The sequence below is a fragment of the Haliotis cracherodii genome, unplaced genomic scaffold (assembly GCF_022045235.1).
Source record: "Haliotis cracherodii isolate W230 unplaced genomic scaffold, xgHalCrac1.p SCAF_36, whole genome shotgun sequence".
Classification (NCBI taxonomy): domain Eukaryota; kingdom Metazoa; phylum Mollusca; class Gastropoda; order Lepetellida; family Haliotidae; genus Haliotis; species Haliotis cracherodii.
In genome coordinates, this window is record NW_027266293.1 from 580,121 (window position 1) to 594,439 (window position 14,319).

General features: G+C 38.1%; 1 protein-coding gene and 2 pseudogenes across 1 annotated transcript; 2 read left to right on the forward strand and 1 right to left on the reverse strand.

Annotated features, from left to right (window-relative positions):
- Positions 1–3,794: 3,794 nt before the first annotated feature.
- The window catches only part of LOC139477808 (uncharacterized), a 174,529-nt pseudogene continuing 164,004 nt past the window's right edge, over positions 3,795–14,319 (reverse strand).
- Positions 9,002–11,122, forward strand: LOC139477858 (heparanase-like; annotated as a pseudogene).
- On the forward strand, positions 12,223–13,890 carry LOC139477793 (hyaluronoglucuronidase-like). The gene is made up of 4 exons (XM_071260211.1): positions 12,223–12,331; positions 12,870–12,982; positions 13,336–13,476; positions 13,736–13,890. The coding sequence occupies exons 1-4, from the start codon at positions 12,248–12,250 to the stop codon at positions 13,887–13,889; spliced, it is 492 nt and encodes a 163-aa protein (XP_071116312.1). The 5' UTR covers positions 12,223–12,247; the 3' UTR covers position 13,890.

Genomic DNA, 14,319 nt, shown 5'->3' on the forward strand with positions numbered 1-14,319 from the left:
CATTTGATTTTTATGTCAAAGTACACATTCATTGGGACTTGTCCACGAGATTAATTTACCGATAAAAAGTCCCGATGAAATTTCAGTGTTTTGACGTTACAGAAATTGACGGAAGTGGTCGTGATTATTTCATACGCTGAATGTTTCAAAGATTACCTTCAATCAGTTTCAGTGTCGGGACAAAAAGTAAATTGGGATAAATAACCCCCCAAAATACTCAAATTGATAACCAAATATCGGACATAATTTATTCTTTACTAGCAATGAACAAGTTATTCTGTCGTATCAATACACAGAAGTAAGTAAACATAGATTCTATCAAGTTCATTGTAAGGTTTTCATACGCAGCAAATCTTTTCAACAAACCTATTTTAGATCACTGTCTCCGTTTGCGTTTGTGTCTGCAATCGTAGAAATCTCATGTTTACGTCAGCGATTTTGGAAAAAGGCAACAACATCCAAATCTCTGTCATCAGGATGTTTGTGGTCGTAGAGAGAGCAAGCCTACTTTTAACCAACTGCAAGAAAGCTTCCATGTCGACAGTTGCTGCAATACCCTCACGATTTTTCATTTTAATGCCATTTTAAAGTATGGCCTCTTACATGTGGTTTTAGAACTGCAAGGAATATCAAGGTCACATGACCGTAATCACGGGTCTTAAGAATCAAGATTTAGATTTAGATTTCATCGCTACGATATATAATGCAATGCGATTTAAAGGCCCCCTGATTGATATATCGCAACGTAGAAGAAAATGCAAACCAGCCCCCAAAACACAATCACATTGGCGCTGTCAGTGAGTTTAACATGACATAATATCACTTGATACTCTAAATCGCAGTCGCAGACCGTATTCGCAAACGCAAACGTAGGCAAAATCGGTGATTGGCCCTAACTGGGGCTTACTCACGCACCATGCAAACCGCTTATTCATACTTCGTGTGTTATGATGTGTTGTTGATATTTATATCTAATTTATGAAAACATGAATTTCACCAGGAACTTACACAGGTGAAAGAAATAATTGTTGTTGTTCTTACAGTACAATTATTATCAATATCTAGGATACGTGAAAGACAAAATAACGAAAATAGGAATTACCTCGATTTGTATTGTATTGTACTTCATTACATTGTGATGTATTGTATTGTGTTGTTGAATGTATATACTCTTCATGCGCTAAAAAACCCAACAAAATGTGTTTCACAAAGACCACCAGGAAACACATTCTCTCATATTTCTCACTTGGCTGCCTACATTTGCACAAAATATACTTGTATGGCCAATCCATGAAATAACACTTTTTTGTTCATATTTCTTTTAATAAATGAGAATTGTATTTTAAATAGATAATGATCGTAGATCAATGAACTAATGGAGTTAGCAGTGTACTATGAAATTAAACTAGCAAAATCGTTAACAAGTGTTTTTTTCTGTAATAATAGTGAGTGGGTATGGTTTTGCGCAGCTTCTTGCAATATTCCAGCAATATCACGGCGGGGGACACCAGAAATGGGCTACACACATTGTACCCATGTCGGTTCAGTAATAATATCTTTCCCTTTTGTCACTTTTGGCCAAGCTAAACTGCATCATATGGAGGGAACAAATATAATCCAGAATTGTTAAGAAATCCTTTTAAATAAATGCAAGAATCGATTCATTCCCCAGCCGTGATATAGCTGGAATATTGCTAAAAGCGGCATAACACCATACTCACTCACTCACTCACTCAGACAAGATATACTTTTTATATATTATATTTTTTAGTAAGGATACAAAATAAATCAAATATTACTAAATACAAATGTAGATCACACATTGATAATTTAGATCATGCAGGGTAAATAAATGTATAATGAAAACTATTTAAAACATCAACACCTTATTACATTTACAATAAAAACCTTTTGTGATTCAGAAATCTGTTATCTATATATTGTGTGCAGCTACAATTTATATTATTTATTGAACCATTCGAGAATGATATGTGTTGCTAAAATAGTTGAAAAAGGCTGTGTAGTCTTGGATCCAATTTGACAGCTTTCTCACTGTAAAAGATTCCATTCCCGTACTCAACTGTATGTACATTATTGTTTTTGATTTTATGATTGTGAATATGTTGCTCAGACGTGGGAGCTTGTTCTCAACTGGTTAACGATATCTGTGGAAGGGTGACAACTCTCTCAATGTAGTTGTATTACATATCAAATGTATCGTGTTTAAACAATCACGAAAGGGTTTTCAGCTAAAGTTGAAATATATTCAACTTAAAGTAATTAGATACTACACTTTGACCAAATTAATTGCCTTCTCAAATTGCAATTATACAGCTTTCTTTCAATTTTATACAGTTCTGGTCTTCCTTCCACAGACTTTTCAATCCTAGCAAAGAATAACAGTATGATATTGTATTTTATGATTATCTATATTTGCAATATGTTTTGAAAGGTAATGGATTTTGAATAATGTATAATTGTTCAAATGTTGCACATTGTATTTTTTTAAATGTGAATAAAGATTTAAATTTGTAAAAAAATAATAAAAACGTATTGTTTTTTGAATAGCACACATTCAAACAGACATGAGAAGCACATGTTAACATACCAAAATTAGACAACTGTGCCAAATTCTAACGGCGTTAGTCAGGCGATAAACGATCTCACTTAGTCGTCGATCGCCGTGGAAATCTCCCTAAACGTGGTTTACAGGATATACGTTCTAGTTCAGATCAGTTAAGTCAAAGACTATTATTATTTAGAAGATGAAACAAGTACATGTACGTATAAAAAGAGAATTTGATGCAATGGCCGGAAGAAATTCCAATATCGTGTCATTTTAGTTACAGCTTTCACTGTATATATTTAAAATTATAAGAACAATAAGCGTAGCACTTTGGTACAGGTGACTGTTATTGCCGGATATTTTTACGTGTGGGACAATTTGACCAGTCACCGTAGGGACTTCCCGCGCTACATGTATTTCGATTGTGAAAACGTTTTTTGACATTTAACATACATGTATATATATCGTGGACCATGAGAAGCTTATAATTATAAGCCTATTCGGGCCCTCGAGGAGCACCTGTCGCATCACCCCTTTAATTCTATATCTGGCCGAGATTCCAGGTTTATGAAGCCACCTGGAAACGAGCTGCAAGTACAGTTACTTATATCAACTATTATCAGTTCATGCACGAATCACATATTTCTTTTATACACAATGTACCACTGGAAAGATTATTCCTGTTCTAGTGAGTGAGTGAGTGAGTGAGTATGGTTTTACGCCGCTTTTAGCAATATTCCAGCAATATCCACGGAGCGGGACACCAGAAATGGGCTTCACACATTGTACCCATATCGGGAATCGAACCAGTCGCTCAAAGTCCAAACACAGCTCCTGGCCGGTGACTGTTATGTCGAACTTGTGAGGAAAATACCATGGTTCTGAAACAAACCTGTAAATGTTGCATTATATATTCAAATATGTAATATAGGTACATAACAATGTTTGTCGTAGGAATGCGACTATCACAATCGGGTGATCAGGCTCGTTGACTTTGTTGATGCTTGTCATCGAATCCCAGTTGCGTAGATCGATGCTCATGCTATAGATCACTGGACTGGCGTTTATTTACAGACGCCGTCATAGAGTTGGGATATTGCTGAGTGAGGCATTAAAAACAAATAAACATACAAATAAACAAAACTCAGTTGACAGTGGTGATAACAAGCCTTTCATTGCCTTACACTGCTGAAATTAATTTCAGATGGTTAAAGTTACAATTCAATTTTTACTGCCTTCCGTTGCCAAGCTCCAGGTCATACAGTTGATATCCTTTCTTTGAGATGTAGTCTAAGAACACCTCAACATTAGTAGGATCCCATTGCCCTTCATGTCTTTCAAGAACATTCAGACCAAACATGAGATCCCAACTGACACGGACAGAGAAACAACTTATTTCATCCGAAACGCCAGCTGAAAGACATTCAAGTTAGAATTACATTCCTACGAGATAAAAGGACGACGAAGGGTTCTTGATGTTAATGTAGATAAATATTTTTTTCTGGTTGAATAAGACTCTTAAAAGTTCGGAAAGGCAGTATTGTAAATTCCTTTTCTGAAAACGATATTGATATTTGCATGACTGCGCATTGTGCATTCATAGTCACGTTTACATGAAGAAAGTAAATAGTGGACATGACTATTTTTAAATGTTACTTCATTAACTAGATGTGAGCCTATTCACAGGTATCATTCCTTGGTGCAAAACGCTAGAATCAACTATGGGTCGGGTAGCCCACAGTGCTTCAAGCGCACGTACGCCAGGCAGAAGGCCCGGGTTGATTTCCCTCAAATGCGCTTCAAGCACTATTGGCTCCCCGACTATTAGTTGATTTTAGCGTTTTGCTCCAAGGAACGATATATGTGAAAAGGCTCACATCTAATTCCTCTTATTCCTAGCTGTGATATTGCTTGGACATTAGTAAAACAGTAAACTCAACTAAGGACAATTACTCGTTCATTGCTAATTGTCGAGAACAGATAGAGTTATAACCGAAGTGAATTAGTCATATCTCAAAGCATTAGATTGTCCCCGGGACTTTGAGTTAAAAAGAGACTATGTGATCCTGTGATTTTTTCACTCCTGGGTCAAGATGTAAATTATGTGAAATAAGAGTTGACATTTTTGTCTCTTTGGGGTTAGCTGTCGGGAAGAAGCGGCAAGATCAGCTTCAACAAATTACGGCAATTTAAAAAAGCATGAACAAATAAATATAAATATGTGATGGACGAATCAGTCTCGAGGACAGGAACAGATAGAGTGAGCTGATTCTAGCTCAGCACTTCTCAATGTCCAATCGTTGCTGGCAACATCACTGCAATCAACCAAGTTGCCCTGTAACCCTGATGTTGGGGTGTCCTCCCATTAGTCATACGGCCCATTAGTCATACGGGTTAAAACAACATATGGTATGGTTGACTGCACCAACAACTACCTTTGTAATACCCACAATTAAAGTGGACTGATCCAAGAAACATAAAATTACAACTTTTGATACTTTTAATAATCTTTTAATGCTCCTCGGCATAGCATATATATTCAATATAGCACATATCATCATCAATGACCTATAATCTTATATGACATATATACATAAATAATCACATTAAGTAATCATTGTAAATTAAATGATCATTAACGCAGGATCACATATTAACATTTTGAGTTTGCAGTTTCACATTTAATGGTCAGTTGGATACAGATAATCAGCAGCATCCAGAAACTGAACACATTTTTTCTGACCTTCTTGGTGTTGGTCCCACAATATGATAAGTCGGTTTTCCTTCTCGCGATACACTCGCTTTCTGCCTTGGGGAGCAGCACCAAAGTCAATTTGACGCATCTTGGCAGAGTCAGACTTCTCAATCTGCTTGATAAGTTCAACAAAACGATAAATGTCTGGATGATGATGTGGCAGAGACTTGTTTAGTCGGTAGTGGAACCCTTCCAGATTATTGTTCGTGCGAGGTCCAATGATCGGTGGTGATTCCATAGAGGGATGGGGAATCTAGCATCATCATCAACCCAAGTTGTTACAATATAATCATTAACTCTCTGAGCGTTGTCTAGTTCTGGCGTATCGTCCATGACGTCGACCCAGACATCTTGGGCGTCAGCTTCCGGTAACAGAGCCAGGGATCGCCTGTATATCGCCTAGAAGCAACATATTCCACTTCAATCAATCCTGCCATGATAACAAGAGTGATATGCTAGAGTCTAAAACATAGACACTTTTATGTACTAGTTTGTGTTTTTTTTAACTCAGTTAAGAACAGTAAATAGTTTGAGATGAATCCTGTACTTGTTCCTAAATTATCATAGGTATTTATTTAAACTAATCCCAAGCTTTCTAATTAGTGGACTAATCCATTTTGACCAAAGGGTATATGCCTATTGTTGTTTTAACTAATCCCTCATTTGCTGTAGAACTATTGGGAGTATGACAAATGGGCGTATGACTAATGGGACATGACCGATGTTGGACCTCATGTTTCACTCCACAAATGTCTATATCCATGCAGGCTTAAAACAGCACATTGTATATTTAAGGATTGAAGTTGTATTTTCTTGACGTTCATCAGCTGATGAAGACAGTGCCTCACGTGAGCAAATTTACCACGAAGCTGTTAGAACTTCAACAAATACAACATCAATCCTTATATTGACAGATACATAAATCATAAGAAAATAACCTATTAAACATCAAAATTTAATTATTTAAAACGAACTATATCAACGCGGCGAGTCGTGACGTCGTGACGTCATCCGTTCCAAACATTCCATTGGGAGTGACATCCCTTGCTTTTATAAACGGCAGAAAATGGCGGCTACCGCAATGTCATTCGCTGGAGATAAAAGTTGCACCCAGTAAAGTTAGCGTTGGAAAGAAATCCAGACCCAGCTGATGCTGAAAATGGATTGCTATTAACTTTCTGTGAACTTTTGGATTGTGTTTGAGTCATACTCAATTGCCGCTTGAGGCGGCGCGGTTGGATTTCCCGAAGCAATACACGACAGGATGTGGAGCTTAATGATGTCTTTGGGTAAATCGAACATTCTCTGTTATAGCTTAGAATGGACGCTTCATTTCATATGTATGATCTGTCTGGCCTCAAAGCCTGCATAATTCATAGCCTGACTCGATGTCGCTCTCAGTTTTCCCAAATTATTTTTATTTGTAGACATTGATGAATCCCCCTAAAGCAGTTCTGTATGTCTCCGCTCGATTGACAACGTAATCACGTGACATACTGCCGTTCATCGGAAAAAGGACGACAGTCAGCTTGGTAGTGTTCACCTAAGCGAGGTCATCCGCTACTGTCAATATGTAGGTACGGGTTGCACGTTATTGCTGGAAGATGATGTACATCGTTATTGAACCACGAACACCATTTACATTGTCGTTAGGACTTGTTCAAGTCAGAAATGTTAGTCAAAAGGTTCATGCTCGTAAAGAGTAAATCAATGTTCAAACTGACCTGGACGTGTCAGTCTGGGTAGATCCGGACATATTCCCTCCATGGCTACTTGACAATTTACCGGTATTCAATGCCTTTCATGGTTAGTTTTGTTAATTGTTTTCTGAATTGTCAGTTGCTTACACAAAAAGAAATTTATTGACATCTGAACATGCTTACGCATACTCATTGCTGTTTCCCTTTTACATACGTGACCATTTTTTAATTTGGCACCCTCGGGAATTCCCCATTGTGATATTGAGAACGGTGTTAACGTGAAACAACATGGACGTTAAACAAACTCGTTAACTTGACCTCAGAAAAAGCAGCATTTCGTGTAAAATGGTCATGGATAAAATATTGTTGATACATTCGGCATAAGTCATTGCCACTTCACTAGTTGACATGGTTTTGTTTGTTTATAGATTCGCATCATGGCATCATGAAATGAAATTATTCAGAAGGTACGCTATAATTCAAAGACAAACATATCAAAACATATGATGTCTGTAACAAATCATAAAAACGAATCATAATTTTAAAAAACAACAACAACAACAACATTGTACAACATTCTGAATCATGAAATAACATGAATGTAAAACTCTTTCGTTTACACGACCTCAGAAAAAAACAGTATTTCGTGTAAACTTAAAAACTGTAATTGAAAAAATATTGTTGATACATCCTGGATACGGCTATTGCCACTTAACTAGTCGACATGGTTTTGTTTCTTTTTAATATGTGCATCGACATCATGGAAATGTATTGAGAATGCATACTATAATTATTAAGATAGACACATCGATGCCACTGATGCCGGTAACGAACCGTATTAAGAAAGAAAACATTGTTTAAAAAGTTATTTCTTCATGACTACAACTTCATGTCGTAAAGTGAGTAATATATATTTTAGTTTGTTTGTTTGTCTTTTGCTTAACAATATTCCACCTCTATGATGGCTTCTTGTTAATAATGCAGTTTGGATCTGACCCTCCAGCGATTGATATCATGAGCAACCATCCACGCAATTGGGATTGGGTTGCAATCAACCATGTCACCGAACCTGACCACGCGATCCATTTAGTCGCTTCTTTCGACAAACATAGGTTGCTTGGGACCTTTTCGAATTCAGAGTCCGCACGGGGCGTACTTTGGACATGCACTGGAGTTAAAACACAAAACAGCATCACAAATAATAAATTTGTATCTTTCGAACAGTTAGATAAGGTATACACACAATTGCTGTCCATGGGGCTCTTTACAATATAACATTCAATAAAATGAATGTGAAAGTTATGTCATGGCTTCATTGTTCTGTTGAGTGTGAATGTTGTATACAAATATATACAATGATAAATGGTCGCATGTTTTTTTTTAAAACCTGAATATGTTTAATTATGAAGACATTGTCATTTCTTCATCTTGTTAAGGCAGTATCATTGTACACTGTCAAACTTGATAAACTGGTACAATTAGCATAATACATAGGTTCATTACGTTATGTCAGATATACCTGGGTCCATAAAAGCATTTTATTATACTTTAAAAAAATCCATCATCGTACTGAAATAAACAAGTTGTTTTATCTGTTCTGGCTTATCAGAGCTTTGCCATTGACACGAGGTCAGTCATTCACATTAAATGTTATACTTCTTTATATAGGTACTTACATGCAGTGCTGAGGACGCCATGACTGTGAGACGTGTGCTTGTTATACTCTGATCCTTGCATGATTAATGTACAGTGAGTCAGTCTGTTCCGTTAGTGCAAGTAAATGTCATCTTATCCATTCAATTATATTCTTTTCAGCTACACATATTATTTGACTTATATAAAATCTACAACATTTAACGATCGCCAGATATGCATGTACAATCCTTTATCATGTCATTTAAATAAGCTGAAATATCATCATTTCAATATCGTCGTTTTCAAAGGTATAATAATGGAAACTCCAACGGATAAACTTGTGGAATGAGAAGACCAATGCTGCAATAAACATTAATTTACATATATCTCCCTTGAAAGACATATTTCTCATTTTAGCTTCATTTTGCCATCATCGAGATAGGAAAGCAGCTGTTGTGGCATTCCTGGCTTATCAGCTGTATGTCCTTGACTCAAAGTCAGTGCCCCAGGTCAAAGGTCTTATTTCTATATCTCCATTTACTTTACTGCTGACACCATGACTGTGACACGTGTGATCGTTATACTCTGCTCCTTACATGTGCAATGTGCACTGAGTCAGTCTGTTTCTGTCACTGTTGCTACAGACAAGGAAATAGCAACGATAGATGACCATTTTGTTGGAGTTACATTTGATTCCCAAATGCTACCAATATCTGTAAATTGGATGGGGCTCGATTTCGGGTGAGTGTATCATTTCCATATGTGTTTCAATGTAACTCTATTTAACATAAATATGATTAATAATCTTTTAAATTTGAACTAAAACAACTCTTTTTAGTTTGTGAGAAAAGATGTTATTGTAAGACTTGTTTTTCTAGTTCACCTAAAGTGCAGACACTTGCTAAAGCATTGTCTCCGTGCTACCTGAGGATAGGAGGAACACCTGGAGACTTCATGACTTTTGACCCAACGGGTCATGGGGGTACAAGTCCAGACTCCACTTATACTGGTATGATTCTAGGCAGTGATGATCGAAGTTTATTCAATGCCACGATAGTCAAAACTAAATATTGTTGAACTGGTTCATAGCTGTCATCATTTCATAACGGTTGAGCTGGCAGGGATAATTACGATGACAGAATTGATTGAAAAGGTTTGGCATGTTTACATGACATACACGTGACTCCTGGTTTGAAAGTATTCAATACCACGAGAATCAAAACTGAATAACGTTGAATTGGTTCAAGACGTTCAATATTTCATAGCGAGCATATTGCCTTCATTTAAACAGTGTGTTATTTGCCCTGAAGGAAGAGCGCGCCTGTGAACGTTGTGGTTACAATAGCACAGGCACTTTCAATAAGGTACAGACACCTGCAAAGTTCAAACCCATACATGAACATGTCAGCCATTCAATCTGCAATGCATTTCCTCACATGACTACACTAGAAAGATAAATAGAGGTTTTCGCGCAAGTGGGTTCTGGGATAGGTAATATTTGTATCAGGAATGTACATGGTATTTAGCAAACGTTAGCGAGCTAAGTTTGGTTTATGTTTAAAACCGCACTCAGCAATATTCCAGCTAGACATACTCTGTTAATAATTGAGTCTGAACCAGACATAAAAGTGACTGACCAAGTCAGCGAGCCCGACCACACGGTCTCGTAATTTGCCTCTACGACAAGCATAGTCGCCTTTTATGGCACGCACGGGTTGAAGACCTATTCTAACCTGGATCATCACGGGATGGCGAGCTAAGTACATAGTTTGCAATATCTTAGTACACATAATTGTTCATCATATAATGTCATCATACATCTATCATCGTAATGCGTATTCTCATCTCTGTTCCAAAACAAGTGTTCCTGGAATGTGTGAATTGATATATTACGCCATTAGGTCAGTGATTAGTTTGTCGGTTGGTGACAACTGGCAGTAAACATGTTTTCAGAGACCGGTGGACTATTATTTTGATAATGATTACAAACACGTTAGCAGTCTGTTCTTACGTGGTCTTGCTGGTGGTACGTACGTAAACCGATGTCTTTCCAACTGTCCTACATAATGATTTGACTTCCGGGGACCGTAATTTATATATTGGGCGATGCCATGTTTTTTTTGTAAACACCGAAAGTAGCCCTAACGTGCAATTCTTCTCTTCGCATATTTATCCGGGCATATCTATCCCTTGGCTTCATCATGCCGCGAACGGACACATTGTATGGTACATTTGGTTGATTATTTTTTAGGTGCTGAATGGGACAAACTTAATAACTTTCTGGAGACTGTGGGTTGGGACTTGGTGTTTGGCCTCAACGTGCTGAAGCGGAAAGACGGACAGTGGGACCCTGACAACGCCAAAGAACTGATGACCTATAGCAATGCCAGAAACTACAAGATACCCGCATTTGAACTCGGAAATGGTAGTGAACAGGGAAAGAGTTGTAATGCTCGAACAGCGTAACATCTATCTATTTCACATTCTATTTCTCCAAGTGACAATATACCTTGTTTATTCCCTGTGCCATAAGAGTACATTGTAAATCTTAAATTGTACGTTGAAAATTTCAAACTGTGTAGTTCAATGGGGAAAAGGTGACATTCGTAATTCTGTACTCTACTTCGTTTGGTCTCTAGAGCCTTCATATTTCCCCGAACCCTTCACCGATACAATATCTGGAGCACAGCTTGGGAGAGATTGGGACGCAATTTACCCATTTGTGGAATCAAACCTGGGTCTACAGCGAGCTTTATCCATGAGTCTACCCCATCGCCTCGTTTGTTATGGATGAATGTTCTGTTATGATATAGTTATATATAGTCAAAGCATAGTGAGGCGGACTTTACATAAACTAGTCAGGCCAACCAGAGCTTGACAACATGGTTGGTTGGTTGGTTTGTTGTTTAACGCGCCACACTCAACAATATTCCAGCTATATGACGGTCTGGCGGTCTGTAAATAATCGAGTCTGGACCAGACAACCCAGTGCAATTGGGATCGATGACCTGCATTAACCAAGTCAGCGAGCCTGACCACCCGATCCCGTTATTCGCCTCTTACGACAAGCACAGTCGACTTTTACGGCAAGCATGGGTTGCTGAAGACCTATTCTACCCCGGATCTTGACTACATGGACAATCAGGGTATGATGCCACACAATCAGCCAGACCCTGCATGGTGACCACCTGATCCGTATTCTTATCCGGTTCTTATGCCGAGCATATCCCACAGAGGAATGTACTTGGCACCAGTATCTCACGACCATACTGGAACTGGAGCAGAAGCAACACATAAACACAAAACTACTGATGACATTTGTCAGCTGTGGAGAAGTTATATTGTCTCGTCTTGTGTAAGCTAGTCTGGGAGTGTGTAGATCTCAGGTATGATGCCTCTGGCTACATGACCATATATGTTGTAAAACCTGCTGGAATGAATGAATGTGAAACCGTACCTCGAAGCCATGGGTCGTCTACTGAGCGTAAAATCAACGCCACCATGTTACAGTATATTGACTTACCTTGATCTACGCCTATCTCAATGACATGCTATTTCAGATGGTTAGACAAGCTCGGGATTGCTTCACGGATGGGACTTAAGGGAGTTTTGAGGCAATCATACTATGGAAAAAATTATTCTCTCATCGAGATGAACTCGTTTGAACCTTATCCGGTAAGTTCAAATGATATCTTATCTTGTTTGGCCTAAAATTCATCTTTTTCGGAAGATGTTTCTGTAATTATGTATCTGTCTCTGACTCGAACTGAGAAGAACTCGTTGGATGTCGTGGAAATTTCAATATGACTCATATCCAGACTCTTTAACCGCATACGGGGCGGGCGGGTAGCCTTGTGGTTAGAGCGTTCGCTCGTCACGCCAAAGACCCGGGTTTTATTCCCGACATGGGTACAATGTGTGAAGCCCATTTGTGGTGTCCCCCCCCTCCCCCCGTGATATTGCTGGAATATTGTTAAAAGCGGTGTAAAACCATACTCATTCACTCACTCACTTTAAGCGCATACATGTGAGTGATACATTGGATATAATTGGAACCGTACAATCGACTCTGCTTTCAGAAGAGATTTCTTATGAATACGGTTTTGTTGCTTTTATTTGATACAATAAATTTTCGTTCATAATGATTCATATCTATATTAAATATACATGTGTGTATATGTATGTCCTGTGTATGACAATTGCTACATTCCAGGACTACTGGCTGACTTTGCTCTACAAGAGACTGGTTGGGAATAAAGTGTTATCCGTGCAGACCAACTCCACCAACAGTTTCAGGGTCTACGCCCACTGTGCCAACCAGAACAGGTACACGTTGGGATGTGTCACATGGAACAGTCAGAGACGAGTACAGACTTTTTAAGCACTTCCTTTTTACTTCTTTGAATGGCATTTAGAAGTTGTAGTACTAAGTAAGGATAAGAATTTATGGATGAACAACTTCTTTATTACAATTAAGAGCGACGTTTTGGCGTAGGTTCTTATACCGTTATCAAGCATTCTTATCCTTACTTACTTCCATTTTACATTTTAAACGTCAACTTCTAGAACATAAATATCTGCTTTGTAGTCACACATTTCCGTGACGTACTGGAAGTTAATGACGTCTGATGTGTCTATATTAAACCTTGAGTCTCACAATTTCCCATATGTTTACATAGCGTATACAACTACAAGCCGGGTAGTGTTGTAGTCTACATCATCAACGTCAACATCTATACCACCGTCGTCACCTTCCCACAATTCCAAAAGAATATGGATCTCTTCTGGCTCAGACCAGAGTTCATAGAGCTTACTTCAAGGCAAGTATGGGATAAATGATCATTAATATGCTGTGGAGACTAATACGCAGCAGAACACTAATACTTTATGACAAAGGCTAATATATATATGCAACGACTTTGCCGTCATATAACGAGCTACCTACTAAAACGTGACCTGTAATGTCACATACATTTCTATCGAACATCAAACTCACTGATGTGTTATCGGCGCTTTAGTCTGTGTCTTATTGGCACAAGGGGAAGCATTGATTCCAAGATACTAACGTTGTAATTTCAGGAATGTGACACTAAATGGTAAACGACTGGATTATGTGAACAACACCATCCCTCACATGCCCCCTCAAAAGGCCTATGGCGGGCTCCTCATGCTGCCAGCAAGGACCTTCGGGTTTGCCGTGTTCCCTGATGCAGATGTTGATATCTGCAAGTGATGCTGACTGGTATTAATTGTAATAAGTTCGACATTAAACCAATATTACATTGCAAATATTTGCTTTCCTTTCTTGTTAGAATGATATACCTATTCGTGTATAATATAATAGGCTGAGGGCATCAAAAATATCAAACATTGTTTGGTTGTTCTTATTGACAGAATGCCCGTATGTGTCAAAAGTATTTATTGGTTGATTAGTCTCCAAATGAGGTTCAACCCAAGATGAAGGTTGAAAAGAGTGAGTGAGTGAGTATGGTTTTACGCCACTTTTAACAATATTCCAGCAATATCGCGGCGGGGGACACAAGAAATGGGCCTCACAATGACAAAAAAGAGAATCATCCAAACCCTTAATATAACACTCTGGTACCATCACATTAACATTAGATAACAATACACATCGCAGCTGTATCCGGTTAAGTATCAAG